Source organism: Camelina sativa, chromosome 18 (assembly GCF_000633955.1).
Source record: "Camelina sativa cultivar DH55 chromosome 18, Cs, whole genome shotgun sequence".
NCBI classification, from domain to species: domain Eukaryota; kingdom Viridiplantae; phylum Streptophyta; class Magnoliopsida; order Brassicales; family Brassicaceae; genus Camelina; species Camelina sativa.
In genome coordinates, this window is record NC_025702.1 from 12,286,517 (window position 1) to 12,304,272 (window position 17,756).

The 17,756-nt window shown below is 34.3% G+C and overlaps 5 protein-coding genes across 9 annotated transcripts in view; 3 read left to right on the forward strand and 2 right to left on the reverse strand.

The window, feature by feature from the left end:
• LOC104761273 (putative pentatricopeptide repeat-containing protein At5g52630) overlaps window positions 1-442 on the forward strand; it is a 6,049-nt gene extending 5,607 nt beyond the window's left edge. The window contains exon 2 of the mRNA XM_010484329.2: window positions 301-442. The gene's annotated coding sequence lies outside the window, so the exon portion shown is untranslated. The remainder of the gene's footprint in view (window positions 1-300) is intronic.
• LOC104761274 (heat shock protein 90-1) lies at window positions 1,018-3,825 on the forward strand. Its single transcript, XM_010484331.2, has 3 exons — window positions 1,018-1,283; window positions 1,507-1,648; window positions 1,732-3,825. The coding sequence occupies exons 1-3, from the start codon at window positions 1,146-1,148 to the stop codon at window positions 3,567-3,569; spliced, it is 2,118 nt and encodes a 705-aa protein (XP_010482633.1). The 5' UTR covers window positions 1,018-1,145; the 3' UTR covers window positions 3,570-3,825.
• On the reverse strand, window positions 4,096-5,716 carry LOC104761275 (40S ribosomal protein S10-3). Its single transcript, XM_010484332.2, has 5 exons — window positions 5,617-5,716; window positions 5,461-5,509; window positions 4,811-5,090; window positions 4,556-4,697; window positions 4,096-4,333 (listed from the first exon to the last, which is right to left on the reverse strand). Exons 1-5 carry the CDS (start codon window positions 5,617-5,619, stop codon window positions 4,253-4,255), a joined length of 555 nt encoding a protein of 184 aa, XP_010482634.1. The 5' UTR covers window positions 5,620-5,716; the 3' UTR covers window positions 4,096-4,252.
• On the forward strand, window positions 5,821-10,450 carry LOC104761276. Of its 4 annotated transcripts, none has more exons than XM_010484333.2 (6): window positions 5,821-6,386; window positions 7,584-7,649; window positions 8,129-8,210; window positions 8,363-8,462; window positions 9,915-9,996; window positions 10,136-10,447. In XM_010484333.2, the coding sequence occupies exons 1-6, from the start codon at window positions 6,354-6,356 to the stop codon at window positions 10,181-10,183; spliced, it is 411 nt and encodes a 136-aa protein (XP_010482635.1). In that variant the 5' UTR covers window positions 5,821-6,353; the 3' UTR covers window positions 10,184-10,447. The 4 variants fall into 4 exon arrangements, 2 of the variants coding, with proteins under 2 accessions (XP_010482635.1, XP_010482637.1); XR_763135.2 differs by lacking the exon at window positions 7,584-7,649 and adding an exon at window positions 9,660-9,819 and having other exon boundaries at window positions 5,932-6,386; window positions 10,136-10,450; XR_763136.2 differs by lacking the exon at window positions 7,584-7,649 and adding an exon at window positions 9,660-9,745 and having other exon boundaries at window positions 5,932-6,386; window positions 10,136-10,450.
• On the reverse strand, window positions 15,341-17,751 carry LOC104761279 (protein REVEILLE 6-like). Of its 2 annotated transcripts, none has more exons than XM_010484336.1 (8): window positions 17,459-17,751; window positions 17,083-17,140; window positions 16,625-16,748; window positions 16,361-16,528; window positions 16,162-16,269; window positions 15,968-16,077; window positions 15,791-15,850; window positions 15,341-15,699 (listed from the first exon to the last, which is right to left on the reverse strand). In XM_010484336.1, the coding sequence occupies exons 1-8, from the start codon at window positions 17,749-17,751 to the stop codon at window positions 15,595-15,597; spliced, it is 1,026 nt and encodes a 341-aa protein (XP_010482638.1). In that variant the 3' UTR covers window positions 15,341-15,594. The 2 variants fall into 2 exon arrangements, with proteins under 2 accessions (XP_010482638.1, XP_010482639.1); XM_010484337.1 differs by having other exon boundaries at window positions 16,162-16,272; window positions 17,459-17,750.

Here is a 17,756-nt window from a genome sequence, read left to right on the forward strand (position 1 = left end):
GACACGAGCTTTGTTCTAAGAGAAGTGGACAGAGACGAGAAGAATCAGACCATAAGGTATCATAGTGAGAGATTAGCTATTGCTTTTGGACTGATCACGTTTCCGGCTGATAGACCAATCCGGGTGATGAAGAATCTGCGTGTTTGCGGTGATTGCCATAACGCAATCAAGTTCATGTCCATATGTACGGGACGAGTGATCATTGTTAGAGATAACAATCGGTTTCATCGGTTTGAAGATGGCAAATGTTCTTGTAATGACTATTGGTGAAGAAGACAACAAACGAGAATTGGTTTATATTTAAACACAACGTCTACTTCTTCTTCTTGATCATCCTTTGTTTTAGGATAAAATCACTACTTATATGGCTATGTATGTTTTTATTAGGGACTGAATGTGTTTCCAGACATAGCACTAATAAGACTATTTTTTTTGTTGACCATTAGCAAAATTCTGGTTAGAGAAGTTAGCCATAAGAAAGGATAACTTGGCTCAAGCAGGACTATCTTGGCTTAAATTACGTTTGAACGGTTGGAATGGGAGATGCCGCGCGAACGCAGGCCTCAACAACAAATAATGACGTAGGCCCTTCCTCTTGGGAAGACCTTAAGCTACCTTCCTTAAAGTGCAATAGAAGTCAGTAGCTTAGGCCACACACCTTAATGATCATGAATAGACCTCGTCCAGGTAAGTACTTTTTAATGATCGACCTTCGCTTTATTTTATACTACAAAAGAGATATCTATCATCGTGAAACTTTCCGATGTGGGATAAGCGACTTCTACTAAAAAGCACGAAGGGATGGGCCTTAATGACTTTATTGCGGCCCATATCAAAGATATTGAACCGGAATGAATTGGGTCACTAACCAGAGACGGTTGATTTCCACATCATAATACGACGACGTTTGCAACGAACACTCCAGAATCACCTGGTTTCCTTTTTTTATTTTGAGAAGAAGAGACTAGAAACTTTTTGTTCTTTCTTCCTCCTTGTATATATATAAATTCACATTGTCCTTCCTCTCTTCATCTCTCAAGAAAGAATAATCACAAAATCTCGATTTCGTAATTCCAAGTTTCTCTCTATAGCATTCTCTTTCGTTTTTAATCGTCTTCGTCGTTGAATCAAAAAGATCGTTAGCGATGGCGGAAGTACAGATGGCTGATGCGGAGACTTTTGCTTTCCAAGCTGAGATTAACCAGCTTCTTAGCTTAATCATCAACACTTTCTACAGCAACAAGGAGATTTTTCTCCGTGAGCTCATCAGTAACTCTTCTGATGTAAGTCTTCTATCTATGCTCTGTGATGATTCCTCTGTTTCCTTGCATGTTACTCGTTCCCTGGATTTGTTAGGTTTAGTTTTTGGATACTCTTTATGTTCGATATAGATTGTGCATCAAGTTATAGTTACATGATATGGTGTGATCTGTTATAGCTAGGAATCAAACATTGAGATCGTTGTGTTGAGGTAGACTTCTGATTATTGTTGTGAATATTTTGTAGGCTCTTGACAAGATTCGATTTGAGAGCTTAACCGATAAGAGCAAGCTTGATGGACAGCCTGAACTCTTCATCAGGATGGTTCCTGACAAGGCTAACAAGACACTCTCCATTATTGACAGTGGTATTGGGATGACCAAAGCAGGTATGAAACTTTTTTGTTTTTTATTTACTTGGGGGATGATTTAGTGGTTGTGCTGTTGTGTAACTCTTAATTGTGATTTTCAGATTTGGTGAACAACTTGGGAACTATTGCAAGGTCTGGAACCAAGGAATTTATGGAGGCGCTTCAAGCTGGAGCTGATGTGAGCATGATTGGTCAGTTCGGTGTTGGTTTCTATTCTGCTTATCTAGTTGCGGAGAAGGTTATTGTTACTACAAAGCACAATGATGATGAGCAGTACGTATGGGAGTCTCAAGCTGGTGGTTCCTTCACTGTTACTAGGGATGTTGATGGGGAGCCTCTTGGTAGAGGAACTAAGATCACCCTCTTCCTCAAGGATGATCAGCTTGAATACTTGGAGGAGAGGAGGCTTAAAGACTTGGTGAAGAAGCATTCTGAGTTCATCAGTTACCCCATCTACCTTTGGACTGAGAAAACCACAGAGAAGGAGATCAGTGATGATGAGGATGAAGATGAACCGAAGAAAGAAAACGAAGGTGAGGTTGAAGAAGTTGATGAGGAGAAGGAGAAAGACGGTAAAAAGAAGAAGAAGATCAAGGAGGTGTCTCATGAGTGGGAACTCGTCAACAAGCAGAAACCAATTTGGTTGAGGAAGCCAGAAGAGATCACCAAGGAAGAGTATGCTGCTTTCTACAAGAGCTTGACTAATGACTGGGAAGATCACCTAGCCGTGAAACACTTCTCGGTGGAGGGTCAGCTTGAGTTCAAGGCCATTCTCTTTGTACCAAAGAGGGCTCCGTTCGATCTGTTCGACACAAGAAAGAAGCTGAACAACATCAAGTTGTATGTGAGGAGGGTCTTCATTATGGACAACTGTGAGGAACTTATCCCAGAGTACCTCAGCTTTGTCAAAGGTGTTGTCGACTCTGATGATTTGCCGCTCAACATCTCCCGTGAGACTCTTCAACAGAACAAGATCCTCAAGGTGATCAGGAAGAATCTAGTGAAGAAGTGCATAGAGATGTTTAACGAGATTGCGGAGAACAAAGAGGACTACACCAAATTCTACGAGGCTTTCTCCAAGAACCTCAAATTGGGTATCCATGAGGACAGTCAGAACAGGGCTAAGATTGCTGATCTTCTACGATACCACTCCACAAAGAGCGGTGACGAAATGACGAGCTTGAAAGACTATGTCACAAGGATGAAGGAAGGCCAGAAGGACATCTTCTACATCACTGGTGAAAGCAAGAAGGCTGTAGAGAATTCTCCCTTCTTAGAGAAGCTGAAGAAGAGAGGCTATGAGGTACTCTACATGGTGGATGCAATTGATGAGTATGCCATTGGACAATTGAAGGAATACGACGGTAAGAAGCTTGTCTCTGCGACCAAAGAAGGTCTGAAGCTTGAAGATGAGACAGAAGAAGAGAAGAAAAAGAAGGAAGAGAAAAAGAAGTCTTTTGAGAACCTCTGCAAGACGATTAAGGAAATTCTTGGGGACAAAGTGGAGAAGGTTGTTGTGTCAGACAGGATTGTGGACTCTCCCTGTTGTCTTGTGACTGGTGAATACGGATGGACTGCGAACATGGAAAGGATTATGAAGGCACAAGCGCTGAGAGACAGCAGCATGAGCGGCTACATGTCTAGCAAGAAAACGATGGAGATCAATCCTGACAATGGAATCATGGAGGAGTTGAGGAAGAGAGCAGAGGCAGACAAGAACGACAAATCTGTTAAGGATCTTGTGATGTTGCTGTTTGAGACGGCTTTGCTGACATCTGGTTTCAGTCTTGAAGAGCCGAACACGTTTGCTGCTAGGATTCACAGGATGTTGAAGTTGGGTCTGAGCATTGATGAGGATGAGAACGTTGAGGAAGATGGTGGTATGCCTGAGTTGGAAGAGGACGCTGCTGAAGAGAGCAAGATGGAGGAAGTCGACTAAGAGATGACGCTCCTATGGTTCTGGAAACTTCTAATATCCTGTTATTCTGAGTTCCGAGAGAGTCTCGTCGTTTCTTTGTCCTTTAGAGTTGAAGATTTTAGTGTGTTTTAGAGTCGTCTGAACCTTTCTGCTGGTAGTTTGGTTTGAGTCTGTGTTAACCTTTTTCTTTTGTATTATGCGTCCGTTTTAAAAACTGAAACCAGTTTTTGTGAGTCTTTTTTCTGGTCAATATTACCCTAGATTCGGTTAAGTAACTTTCCTACTGTTTCTGAACAAAATGATATTTGTTTCTCTGAAGTGGAACTGCACTTATAATGAATAGATAACTAAAATGCATTAAGTATGACAAATAACGAGGCTCAACTTTGGGGCAAGTAACCTCAACTCAAATCTTAATATAACTTGATTATACTATCCCGATCAAGTAACTTTCCCGACGGATAGATGCACTAAAACATGATCTATGAACCTTTTGATTTGCCGAGTGGGGGAGAATCATTCTTTTGCTTGCTCAATAGAGAAAAAAGATGGGAGGAAAAGATGATTTTAAATAGTGTTTACTCCAACAACAAAACTAAACTCAGATAGATAATGAAGGATCCTGAAACTTTGAATTACACAAGCAAAATTAAAGCTGAAACAACTCCTCCATGGTCTTGCAGTGAACTAAAAACATTTGCTTTTCAAGGAAGACCTGAACCAGATGGTGCAGCTGCGCTGTAACCACCAGAACCACGGCCAAAAGGCCTACTACCACCGGATTGCTGCACAACAAAGATACAAAATTAAAACAATGGAAACCAGATAAAGAGACAATATTATAAATAAGGACTTTGAAACATGTAACCGATAAAGTAAAGAGATTTCTATTCGCTATAACTAAAATGCTAAATAGACTCAGTTAATGGTTTATCAGGTTCGGCAGCTAAAGACTTCAAGATAGCAGAGACGGAAGTAAATATAAGGCATGGTCAGTGAGAATTTACCTGGAAAGATGGGTTGTAATCTGCTGGAGCTCCACCTTTTTCACCTCCAAACTCACCACCACCACCACCACCACGAGGACCTCCACGGTACCCTTCACGGTCACCATACTTGGGACGGTCTCCTCCTTCACCACGAGGTCCTCTGAAATAGCAAGAAAACCCCAAAATATGTCATCAGATTAAAAAAAAAAAACAACAACAGTTTTTGTCAGAAATGAAAAGAGTTCAGCAAAAAAAAAGAACGGAGTTAATCACCTTGGGCGATCACCAGGTGGGCCACCAAATGGACGACCAACAGGCTTAGCTGACTTCTTCAAGGTAGCAGGAACAACATCAGATGGAAGATTGAGATAAGTTCTCAAGAACTCAATTCCTTCGTTAGTCAGAAACCAGTAGTAATGCATCCACGCAAATGTCTCCCTAACATACTCCCTGGATTTGAAAGACTGCATGAGCTTGATCACTTGCAGGTTAGGAACATCTATCAACGGATGCTTAGCAAGGTTGAAATCCTTCTTCGCAAAGCAAACTCCCTCTGCAGAGAGAAATATGATTACTACCAACACAATCTCATCTTAATGGACACAAACAACACAACTGCTACTAAAACAGCTCATGTAAAATCTCATCATTTGAACAAGCTATAGCCTCAGCACTGGATTGAACCAAGCTATATATAGTGTATTCAAATCCTGAATAGGAAATTTCAGAGTTCTACCATAACAAGATAAACCATTTCTAAAACAACAATGTTCATCACTACGCTAAGAGGTGTGAATAATCCTAAAAATGATGATGATAGAACTCGTCTCAGCACTCTAATTAGCTCGCAGAAGCTGAATCAGTCATGAATCGTGCGGATACAAACAACAGAGATAAAGTAAGAAATTTTAGGGAAGACGAACCTTTGAAGAGGTATTTGCAGATCTCTTTGCGGTTAGCCTCTGAGATAATCTGAAAGCAGAACGAAGAAGAAGAAGAAGAAGAAAATGGTTAAAACTCTACATCGGAAAACATGATAGAGAACAGAGAAATAGATCAAAATCGGAGGTCATGTGTACCATTGTATCTGGTGGGAGATCTTGCTCGAGCAGAGACGCACGGAACTTGGAGAGAGCAAAAAAAAAACTAGGGTTTCACTGAATCTGAGTAGACGATGACTTTATATGCTTTGTTTTGGGCCTATAATGGGTTTGCGTACATGAAATATGGGCCTCAAGTTTGTGCAGTATCTAAAATTTTGTTCAACGAGACATCTAAAAACCTTAATTTTTTCTCTCCCAACCCCGAATATCAAGGCGCCGCTACCCCCAATCTTCTCCAACGCCGGTGGAGCTTTTGCTCGCCGGCGTCGGGGTATCTCGACCCTAGCTTCCGTTTATCTTTTTCTTTGCTCCCGTAGGTCCCAGTGTCAGTCCTTTTTTCCCCTTTTGAGTCTCCTTTTGCAATTGTCGGTTACCTGCTTCACTCAATCAGATCCAGGCACAGGCTCACGCGTCACCGAATACAGAGGTCGGAAGAGATTGACAAACTCCTCTATCTGTAACCCCGACTCAGCCTCACTGCCGGCGGAAATCAAGTCCCTTCGCTTTCCTATTTCTCGATCCGGAATAGTATTTGTCTCTACAGCGTCCTCTATACCGACGTCACCCGAGCCTTGACAGGCAGAGACGGAGACGGCGGCTGGTGAGGAAACTTCCAGAGCAGTGCTTCTTCTCCGCTACTGGACATCCGCCTTGAATCCAAGTCACCCTCCGAGCCTGACAGATCTACCGTTGCTTTTGGTCTACCGCCTTGAATGCACGATCTTGCCCAACCTCCAAAAACTCAGGTTCTCGCTTCCTAACCCTTTATCATCCTATCGCCTTTGCCTAGTCTCTTTGGTTATACTCGGTGTCCGAAGACTGCATTAGAGAACCCATTTAGCTAGGTGGTCTAGGATGTACAAAGTGTATGTTGGAACCATGGTACTTGCTCAGTTTGTGACTCTGTATGTTGGATTTAAAGACTGGTTTTACCAAGTTGTATTCAAAACCCAGAACCCATCCCCTTTTAGGAAGCTCAGGTCTATTGTCCCCTTGTCTGTGTCTTGCCGATTAAAAATCTTGTGTGGAATTCTTGATCACCATTTTCATGGCATAGAGGATCCACCTGGTTTGTTGCGACCTTGCACTATTGTCTTATACCTGTTAGTAGCTTCTTTAGTGAGAAGATGAGATGATGGACAAGAATGGTATCTTATATCTTATACCTGTTAGTAGCTTCTTATACAGAAAAATGTTGGTGTTGTAGGGTAAAAATAAAAAAATTCATCACACTCAAGTCTCTCGAAGTACAATAGTTTTTAATCAATCAATCACTTCCAACATCTCTCACATTTATGATTCATGCCATTGCCATTTTTGTAAGCATGATGCATACAAAGACTAGTATGCAAAAATTACTAATAGCAAAAATAGTTTGGTTTTCTTATTCATAAGAAAATATCATTTATCCATATAATAATAAATACTAGATTTGTTTTTCTTATTTTCTTACATATTAATTTATTTGCTCTATTTTAAAGGAAAAAAAAAACTTTGAGGGATAAGTGTGTTTTTTTTTTTGGCAGATATGATTTTGGGTAATGATGACATATGTTGGACATTTAATTATTGTATTAGCATTTTTTCAATAAAAGTTATTATTTTCTTACATAGATTAAAGCAAACAATCTTTGAGAGATAATTTTTTTTTTGTGTCAAATATATATTATGATTTTGGGAGATTATATTGTGACATATGTTGGATGCTTAATTATTAGCATGTTTTAACTTTGATGGATTATTTCCACAAAAAGATCCATTTTCAATGATATATATACATAGAGGTTGATGAGCAAGCGGGTAGTTTGTAATCGCATTCTTGTCCATCATCTCCTCTTCTCCTTCCAAATCTTCTAGTTTTTCATAATATGGTTTGTTGTTTAGTAAACCTATTGAACACAAAAACTAAGGCTCCTACTGGTAACCCATTAACGAATAAAAAGAATGAGGAGGAACAGGAACAAAAAGGAATGAAGAGGAATGAGTTCAGAGGAAAAACAGAACAAATGGTATGGTAAATATGGTAACCAATAAAACAGAACAAACAATAACATATAAAAAGATATTAAAAGAAAAATAAAAATAATTTAAATAAAAAACAAGCATCTTCAACCCATTATACCCACGTACAAACATCAATAGATGAATTGTGTTAGAACTTTTAATAACCACAATTGCTTTTTGTCAAAAATTGGGATAATGAAATAATTAATTTGTTTTTCTGTTTGTTCCACATCAAATTTGGAGAGGAACAAATTTCTTCTCTGATTCGAAAAAAAAACAAGAATGCATAAGAATAGTGTGGGGACAATGTCTCAGAATCTAGAAAATATGTTACTAGTAAATGGTAACAAAAATGAGGAACAAGTGGAAACAACACATTCCTTTGTTTTTTTTCTAAAAATTGGTCACCAATTGGAGCCTAACTTTCTTATGTCATTATATAATGAAATCACTGAAGCTTTTGTTTTATTTCATTTGTTTGTAGTCAAAGATGATTGTATTCAAGTTTGCAGATTGTCCCAAAGAAAAATGGGGAAAAGGATTCCAATGTGCACTAAGTTTTCCAGGTGCACCTACCTACACACTCACCCAACGATTATATTTCACCAAAACAAACCATTTGTTGTTGTAGATACATCATAGATCGAGTGCAAACAATTTATTTAGACTTACGAATTTTGAATACAGTAATGAATAATTATCATCTTTTTATTGTTAGGAGTTGATACTGCATCTGGTATTGTGCCAAACTTTTTTGCGGTGAAAGGAAAAAATATTGATGAAGAAAAATTGCTAAGGAAATTGACGAAGATCCTCAAGTATGTCGAAATTATTGATCACTTAGGATGCCATGAAGATCATTTTTTTCCCGTATAAATAATTTAGAGTCTAATACCAAAACTAATATAAATTAAATTAAATTAAATTAATAATATTGTAAAAAATTAGTGTTTATATATGTTTTGGTATTCTGTAAAATATATATACATATATATATATATTATATTAATTCATATTAATAATCCTTTTGTTCACGATTATTGATTTGTATTGGATTGTATACATCTTTTCTTATGGCCACTAAATTTGTTGTCTTGGTCGAACTAGGTTAAGTTATGGAGTTTTATATCTCATAACTCAGAATGCGCTGAGAAGTTAAGTGGGTATTGGCAATATATGTGTTCAGCCATATTGTTTTGCAAATGGTCACAGTCGATACATACATGTTTCATGTTTAAGTAAACAAAAGCTCAAATAAAATTGAGAGAAGACGAAAACGGTATATAATACACCATCCTTAATTCAAAAGACGTATATACAAAATTAAAAAAAAAAAACTAAACCCCATAAATCTCAGCTTCATGATCTTCTTGCTCATTAGCCATCTGGTTTTTGGCTCGCCCTTGGTACATGTAATCGATTATTCAAAGATGCAAAAACTCTATATATGTATGTTACACTCTTTATTTTGGACGCTCATGTACTGGATACGAAAGTGTTTAAACGTAGTTCAAATCGAAAGCTTTGAATTAGAAGATGTTAAAATTGTCGCATTTTAATGTGAGTTTGTTAACCCTAGGTTTTGGTCATACCTAGCTTTATATAATAAGAATATACTAGAATTATTTTTCTTCCTTTTTCTTATACTACCTTGTTAAATAATTTCCGGAAATTTGAGGAAAAAGAGAATAATTTCCGGAAATTTACTAATGTATTTGTTCATTTTTCTTACATAGATTTGTTTTTCTTCTTTTTTCTTACATGCATATATTACCTTGTTAAACTGGAAAATTACATTCTCAAAATAATTTCCGGAAATTCATTAATATATATGTAAAAAATCTTAGAGATATTAATGAAAGTAAAAAATCTATTAATGTATAAATCTAATGTATATGAATTTCCGGAAATTCATTAAAGTAAAAAATCTTAGAGACATAGATATGTATTATTTATTTTTTTGTCAAAGATATGTTATGATTTTGGGAAATTAAGACATAATTATTATTTTACAGCCATGTGTCTGGCTTTTATGGACTACTTCCACAAAAGAAAAAGAAAAAAAGGAAGATCCATTCTTGAGTGCTATGTATATATAGAGGTTCATTGGCATTCTTGTCCATCATCCTTCTCTTCTACTTCCAAGATTTCTAGCTTTTTTTTTCTCAAAAAATGGTGCGTTTTTTTCTTAGTAAACCTATTGAACAAATTTTTTTTTCCTTGTTATAATGAATTTACTAAAAGCTCTAATTTTATTTCATTGTTTGTAGTCGACGACAATTGTATTCAAGTATGCAGAGTGTCCCGAAAAAGAATGGAGGAAAGGATTCCAGTGTTTGGTTTGTTTCCCAGGTACACCTACACACACCCATCGATAATATTGGAACCACTTTTTGTTGTTTATATAAATCGATTATTATACATACATAATTTTACTTAGGCTTGTGAATTTTAAACAATGTTAATGATTGTCACTTTTTTCTATTGTTAGGAGTTGAAACTTCATGTTGTGCTATCGTACCAAACCATTTTGCAGTGAAGGGACAAAATATTGATCAAGAACAACTATTGAAGAAATTGAACAAGATCCTTAAGAATGTCGAAATCATTGATCATTCGGCATACCCTGCTGATCATTTTTTTCTGTCTTCCGAAGTCATGAATAAAAATACCGACTTTGTTGTAACTCTTTAGACATATATATGGTTTTTTTCGTATTATTCTATTATAAAAGTTTGGACTTTTGTGTAAGTCTTTTGACATATAGTATATGGTGAAATTAAATTATATTATCCATTCTTAATTATACTAATCCTTTTGCTCAAGAAGATTGATTTTTCCTTCTTTTGTTATATATATGCATCCAATATGGTCATTAGTGTCTGTTTTCTTGGTCGAAGTATACGTTTAGTTATGAAGTTATATATACCTCAGAATGAGCTACTGAAAAGTTAAGTGCATCTAGGTGATATACATCCATATTGGTTTGACAATGGTCAGAGTCAGCCTAGTTCTTGTTCCTCTATATATCAATTAATTTTTTTGAAAGAAACAAAGACATTGGTATATAACTTATGATAACATCACTGTACATACACCATCCTTATTTGAAAAGACGTATATATTTAGGGCCAATTTGCATGATAACCAAAATAATAAATAAAATGAAGAATATAGCACATGTAAGAATTTTATGGTAGAGAAAATATTGATAAAATGTTACTATTTATTGCAACATGTCTTTGTATAGTTTAAAAATAAAATTCATATCTTCTTATGCTTTATTTTGTAATCATAACAGTTTTGCATATTTTTTATGTAACATAACAACATATCTAATTTACTTGGTAGTTTAATTATTTAATTATATTATATGTTAGTAACAATCAGATTCTAAAGTAAAATTTCTGAAGATAATTTAATTTATTGATTTAATATTTTTGATTAGGCTATTTAATTTTTTGAGTTAGGTTAATATTTTCTATAAATGATGGATTATTACCCAAATTTTTTTTGAAAAAATAATGAAATTCCAAAATCAACGTATTTGTGAAAGAATACATTTTACCCGTAAAATATGTGAATATGGTAAAGAATATATAAAATATTTATAAAATGTTACAATTTATGTTACTATATATTTTGTGTGTTTTAAAAATCAAATTTATATTTATGGTTTATCGAGTAACTATAACAATCTTGCATAATCTAATAATCACTCAATTTAAATATATTATAATATTTTTTGGGTACTAAGTTTATTTACAATGATAAGGGTTATTGTCTCATTCCTTTTTAATAGCACATGAATATACAACTAAAACGTATATTCCTATTCAATTATCAATATTTCCATTTTTAAATGAATAATCATTCTAAATGTTGAGATTAATTAGTTTACATACTTAGATATATAAATAATCACACATCATGATATCTCATATTACCCCTGAATTACCTCCAACTCATTTATTGGGAATTAAGTTTCTTCAATGAGTTGGAGATAATTCTGGAATATACTTCTTTTTATTATCAATTATAATAACTATTGAAAGTTTGTTATTTAAATTACTATGATAATAATACTAACATAAAAAATAAAATTTCGTGTTTATATGATTATGTTAATAAGTTATATGTTCTTTATTTTTATTAATTTTATATTAATTGATATGTTTTTATAGCCTTTTGGAATATTTTATTTATATTGATTTTAAAAAATCAATATTTGTATTAATTTTAAGAAATCAATATTTATATTGATTTTAAGAAATTAATATTAATATTGATTTTAAGAAATTAATATAGCTTTGACTTGTATATTTGTAAATAATTTTTAGTGAAATTTTTCCTGAAAATAATATGTAATTATTTAATCAGATTTAATATGTGATATTTAAATTTGTGTGAGAAATAATTATTCAGTTAATTGTTTTTTAAAAATATAATGGCATGTTAATGTAATTAAATAGAAAGTTTAAGGATATTTTGTTAAAATGTGCACAAAGCTCTATGGTGGTGACACATCAGATTTTTCAAGAGTGTGCTTCTCTATTAATATATAGGGGAAATGTGGTTAGTATACTTAGTTTTTGAAGTAAAGATTTTTCTTGGTTTTACATTGCAATTCCTCATCTCCTATATATTAATAGAGAAGCACACTCTTAAAAAAGCTGATGTGTCGCCGCCAGAGAGTTTGAGACACATTTAGTTATTTAGCTTTATTTAAATTTATTATTTACAACTATATGCCATTGTGTTTTTGGGAAAAAAAAACAAATATGCTATTCTTAAAAACTTTATCACATAACTTTATTAATATTAATTAAATTTAAGCTTTAACCTTTAAATATATTTTATATATTAGAAAAATGATTTATTGAAATGCATCTGTAACCCACTTGGATCTCACAAATTTAAGCGAGAGAGATGCAAAGACATATTGCTGCTCAAAATATTTAAACCCGTTGCGGGATTGTTTAGCAGACGAGTTTGACCGAATTAACAATTTTATTTAAATTATCTGGTTCATGTAGTTTTTGTTTGTTGCGATATTTATCAGATTTGATAGTTCAAGATTTTATAAAAATCTAACAATCACTAATTTGGTTTACATTCTATCCAGATATGTTATCATGTCAATCTAAAACTTACGGTGACACGATTACTATTTTAAATTTTCATAACTTGATGAATTCAACCAATTTAAGTTTAAATGTTATATTAAATAAAGATATTTACAAATGTAATAACTCAAATAAAAATTTCACTATGTGCAATAGCACGGGTTATTACCTAGTTTATTTTTAACAAAAAAAAATAACTAAACCCGATCAATCTCAGTTGCATCTTCTTCCACCTTTTATTTTTTTTTGTCAAACCTTCATCTTCTTCATACGTACAACAAACTACCAACAAAGGCTCACCCAAGAATATGTACTCATCATCAAGCTGGCTGTTTTTTTTTTATGAATGTAAAATTATATTCACCAAAAAGAACTATTTTACAAAAGATGCAACTTTTAGCCAAAGTTTTTGAAAAGTTTAGTGAAAGAGATATAAAATTAAAAGGGAAAAGGACGATATTTGGGCTCATTCATTCACCTCTCATATTTAAGCCCATTAAATAATGTCATGTTATATTAAATTAGATAAATTAAATAGTTATTTTTAAAAATTATTAACAAAAAATAAAAAGTATTTTAAGTAGATTTCCTTGTCAAATAATTTCCGGAAATTATTAATGTTCTATATTTAAGTAAAACATCTTAGAGAGATAAATGTATTATTTATTTTTTTGTCAAAGATATGTTATGATTTTGGAAATTATGATATGTGGGATGCTTAATTAATAATGTTACAGCCCGCGCCCGGTGTCTGGCTTTTATGGATTACTTCCACAAAAGAAAAAAAGTAAGATCCATTCTTCAGTGCTATATATACGTAGAGGTTCATTGGCATCCTTGTCCATCATCTTCTCTTCTACTTCCAAAATTTCTAGTTTTTTCTCAAAAAATGGTGCATTCTTTTTCTTAATACATATTGAACAAAATCTCTCTCTTTTTTTTTTCTTTTCTTGTTATAATGAATTTACTAAAGCTCCCTAATTATATTTGATTGTTTGTAGTCGACGACAATTGTATTCAAGTATGCAGAGTGTCCCGAAAAAAAATGGAGGAAAGGATTCTATTGTTTGCTTTGTTTCCAAGGTACACATACACACAGCCATCGATTATATTGGAACCACTTTTTGTTGTTTATATAAATCGATTATTATATACATACATAATTTTACTTAGACTTGTGAATTTTAAACAATGTAAATGATTGTCACTTTTTTCTATTGTTAGGAGTTGAAACTGCATGTTGTGCTATCGTGCCAAACCATTTTGCAGTGAAGGGACAAAATATTGATCAAGAACAACTATTGAAGAAATTGAACAAGATCCTTGAAAATGTCGTAATCATTGATCATTCGGCATACCCTGCTGATCATTTTTTTCTGTCTTCCGAAGTCATCAATCAAAGTGCCAAAGTTGTTGTAACTCTTTAAACATATATATGGTTTTTTATTATGTTTCCGTATTATTCTATTATAAAAGTCTGGACTTTTGTGTAAGTCTTTAGACATATACTATATGGTGAAATTAAATTATATTATCCATTCTTATACTAATCCTTTTGCTTAAGAAGATTGATTTTTCCCTTCTTTTCTTATATATATATATATGCATCCAATATGGTCACTAGTGTTTGTTTTCTTGGTCGAAGTAAACGTTTAGTTATGGAGTTATATACCTCAGAATGAGCTACTGAAAAGTTAAGTGCATCTAGGCGATATACATCCATATTGGTGTGACAATGGTCAGAGTCGGCCTAGTTCTTGTTCCTCTATATATCAATCAATTTTTTTGAAAAGAAACAAAGACATTGATGCAATATACATGCTTGCGTAAACAAAAAGCTCAAATAGAATTGTGAGAAGACGAGATGCAACTTATGAATTATGATAATACACTGTACATACACCATGATAACTTAATTCAAAAGACGTATATATTTATAACAAAAAAAAAAAAAATACTAAACCCGATCAATCTGACAATCTCAGCTTCATCTTCTTCATATGTACAACAAACAACCAACAAAGACTCACAACAGAATCTGTATTCATTAGCTATCTGTTTTTTTTTTGTATGAATGTAAAATTATATTCACCAAAATAACTATTTTACAAAAGTGCAACTTTTAGAGTTTCTGAAAATATTGAATTAGGCTAAAATATTGTTTTAGAATTAGTGAAAAAGATATAGAATAGAGGGAAAAAATTGTGATTTCGAATTTTAAGTTGGAAATCTAAGCTTTCAAACAGTAATTGTAAGCTTCTAAGGCGTTTTCAAAGTGAAATTAAATTATAGTATGATCCATTCTTATAAATCCTTTTGCTCAAGAAAAATAATTTTTCCTTGGATATGATGCACCTTTTCTTATATTAGCCACTCGTGTTTGTTTTCTTGGTCGGAGTACGTTTAATTTTGACGTTAAATGAGCTACTGAAACGTTAAGTGCAGATGGAGATATAAAGTTTTGTTCTTCATCCATATTGTTTTGCAGGTCAGAGTCGGCCTAGTTCTTCCTCTATATTATCAAATTAATTTTTTGAAAGAAACAAAGACACTGATACATACATACATGCTTGCGTAAACAAAAGCTCACATAAAATTGAGAGAAGACGAGTGGTCGTATATATAACTAATGATAACACACTGTACATACACCATCCTCAATTCAAAAGACGTATATTTATATAATAAAACATAAACTAAACCCGATCAATCTCAGCTCCATCTTCATATGTACAACAGTCTACAAACAAAAACTCACAACAGAATCTGGTTTTTTGGCTCGCCCTTGAACACTTCTGATAATTCTCCTCTTCTATTAAACTTTTCAAGTAGAGATTTCAGGTGGGTCTTTGATCAAGGTTTTATTCACTCCACCATGATGATCAGTTGCTGTCTCGGAGCTGATATCATAAGACGAAAGAAGCCGTCTCTGTTGTTTCGAAATTAACAATAGTTTTGAGGTTAGTTCTGAGTTAGGATTTCGAGTTATAACATGCCGATGTTTGTTAAGAGATACTTACGTGATCCTCAAAATCAGGGCTAGACAAGTTGATAGATAGATTTCTCATCAACAGTAGCACCTGCTTGGTGGGGGCACACAAAGGAGCAAAAAGTGATTAGTTTAACCATCTGTTCACCATTGGACCGACATGGTATCAATTAATATAAACGTAAAACTGAAAAGACAAGAAACGTACTGTTTCCACATCTATGGGGTCCATCTTCTTCAGCTTTTGTAGATGATTACTTGCATATGGGTCAAAAACACTTCCAATGAAGCTGTATACTTGGGCAAAGTCCGGTAAAACTGAAACAAATAAAAAGGATCTGTTTAGTAAAAATGGTAAATGTGGTACAAGTACAAATTAAAAGATAGATAGGTGACAATTACCTCTTAATGAATGGCCAACATTTCCCTGGTCACTTGTGTCCCTGTTTGATCGTGGTCTTGGAGTATTTTCAGAACTACTAGAACAGTTGTTATTCGCTCCTGCTCCGGCTGCTTCCATCAGAACAATATGCATGTTTAGTTAAATTTGATAAAGATCTTATAATATTCGGATAATAATGCATGCAAATGAGAAAAGAACCTTTTGTGAGGGGCGTGAAGCTAATTGTTTGCGCATTATTTGTCCATGGAGCCGCAGCAGCAGTGGTTGGAGAAGTCATCAGCATTGAAGAAGACTCGGGCCTAAACATAAAACTTGGGTCATTTGGTTCAGATGTTGACTTGAATGACCCTGGTAGTTGAGGTTGCACTGCACATTGCCATAAAAATGCATCAATATAGTTTTTCCAATAAGCAAACAACATTACAACTCCAAAGTGTTTTTTTTGCAGAAGTTATTACGTACCACTCTTGTGAGCTTTCTGAGGATATGGATGAGCGGCCTTTCTTTTAGGTCGAGGGGGAGGGAGATGTTCACCCGTCCCACTCTTTTGAACTTTAAGAAAATACTTCTGAGCATGACTTCGTATCTGCGTTATTAAAGAAATCCGTATGAGAAGCCATAATAGACAGAGCTCAGCAATCTCACATTTCCAAATGCGAAAATATCTACAGATGATATTTCATTAAATCTCATGGTGATCAGCGACAAAAGCATGTGGCTCCTAATATATCAAAACAGTTCCAGACATATAAAGTTGTTTTAAAAGAACACTTTGTAGAGAGATATCAAATGAGAAGAAAAAACCTCAAACCAAAGTAACACCTGAGGGTCCATGAGAAAGGTGACATAATCAAACAACTAGAATAGGCGGAAAAACAAAAGTAATGCATTCCAGAAGATATTTCTTCTTTTTACTTTACCTGAATCACTGTCTTTGACCCAATAAAAGCTTCAATCTTCTTCCAGTCTCTATCAAACCTAAAAATGATAAAACACAAGCACAAGCGCTATATTAGATTCCTCATCATCCGATAAAATGTGACTACATAGACAAATCCATCTGCCCTGATTCCAACTCTCAATTCCAATTCCAATTCCAATTCCACTACTCAGCAAAGTACATTCAGAAAAACTACACAAAATTACAATAATCCCAAATTGAAACTCGACGAATGTTCACAGGATTCACCACAAACCCTAATCAACCAAAAATCGAAGCTAAATCTCGACGAATCAAACCTCCCAAAATGGTTAGGAACCTAAAAGCCATTAATCGGAGAAATGGTAAAAACTCACAATTGAAGAGCTTCGAGAAATTTATCATGCTCAGGCTCGGTCCAGCTCTCTCTGGACTTAGTAATAGTATAAGGCTTCCTAATCTTCTTACTCAAATCCTCCGACGAGGAAGAAACAGTCGCCGCCGCATCCGCAGCCACAGCTACGGCGGTAGAAGAAGAAGTCGTTGGTGAAGAAGAAGAAGAAGAAGAAACGGCGGCTGTAAAAGAAGGTCCAAGACCCGGAGGAACAGTAGTCATACCGGTCGGATCCAAAAAATACCCGTCTGAAGGATTCTGATTTCTAGAGACCATGAAAT

What these genes read in the sequence shown, in the direction of transcription:
- LOC104761274 (XM_010484331.2), top strand. Translation starts at nt 1,146, where the DNA reads ATGGCGGAAGTACAGATGGCTGATGCGGAGACTTTTGCTTTCCAAGCT. An exon ending in TCATCAGTAACTCTTCTGAT is followed by an intron (nt 1,284 to 1,506) that starts GTAAGTCTTCTA and finishes AATATTTTGTAG; the next exon opens with GCTCTTGACAAGATTCGATT. An exon ending in TATTGGGATGACCAAAGCAG is followed by an intron (nt 1,649 to 1,731) that starts GTATGAAACTTT and finishes TGTGATTTTCAG; the next exon opens with ATTTGGTGAACAACTTGGGA.
- LOC104761275 (XM_010484332.2), bottom strand. An exon ending in CTGCAAATACCTCTTCAAAG is followed by an intron (nt 5,091 to 5,460) that starts GTTCGTCTTCCC and finishes TTCTCTCTGCAG; the next exon opens with AGGGAGTTTGCTTTGCGAAG. An exon ending in ATTACAACCCATCTTTCCAG is followed by an intron (nt 4,334 to 4,555) that starts GTAAATTCTCAC and finishes TTTGTTGTGCAG; the next exon opens with CAATCCGGTGGTAGTAGGCC.
- LOC104761276 (XM_010484333.2), top strand. Translation starts at nt 6,354, where the DNA reads ATGCACGATCTTGCCCAACCTCCAAAAACTCAG. An exon ending in GAGGAAAAACAGAACAAATG is followed by an intron (nt 7,650 to 8,128) that starts GTATGGTAAATA and finishes ATTTGTTTGTAG; the next exon opens with TCAAAGATGATTGTATTCAA. An exon ending in ATGTGCACTAAGTTTTCCAG is followed by an intron (nt 8,211 to 8,362) that starts GTGCACCTACCT and finishes TTTTATTGTTAG; the next exon opens with GAGTTGATACTGCATCTGGT.
- LOC104761279 (XM_010484336.1), bottom strand. Translation starts at nt 17,751, where the DNA reads ATGGTCTCTAGAAATCAGAATCCTTCAGACGGGTATTTTTTGGATCCG. An exon ending in TTTCTCGAAGCTCTTCAATT is followed by an intron (nt 17,141 to 17,458) that starts GTGAGTTTTTAC and finishes TATCATTTTTAG; the next exon opens with GTTTGATAGAGACTGGAAGA. An exon ending in TCAGAAAGCTCACAAGAGTG is followed by an intron (nt 16,529 to 16,624) that starts GTACGTAATAAC and finishes GGCAATGTGCAG; the next exon opens with TGCAACCTCAACTACCAGGG.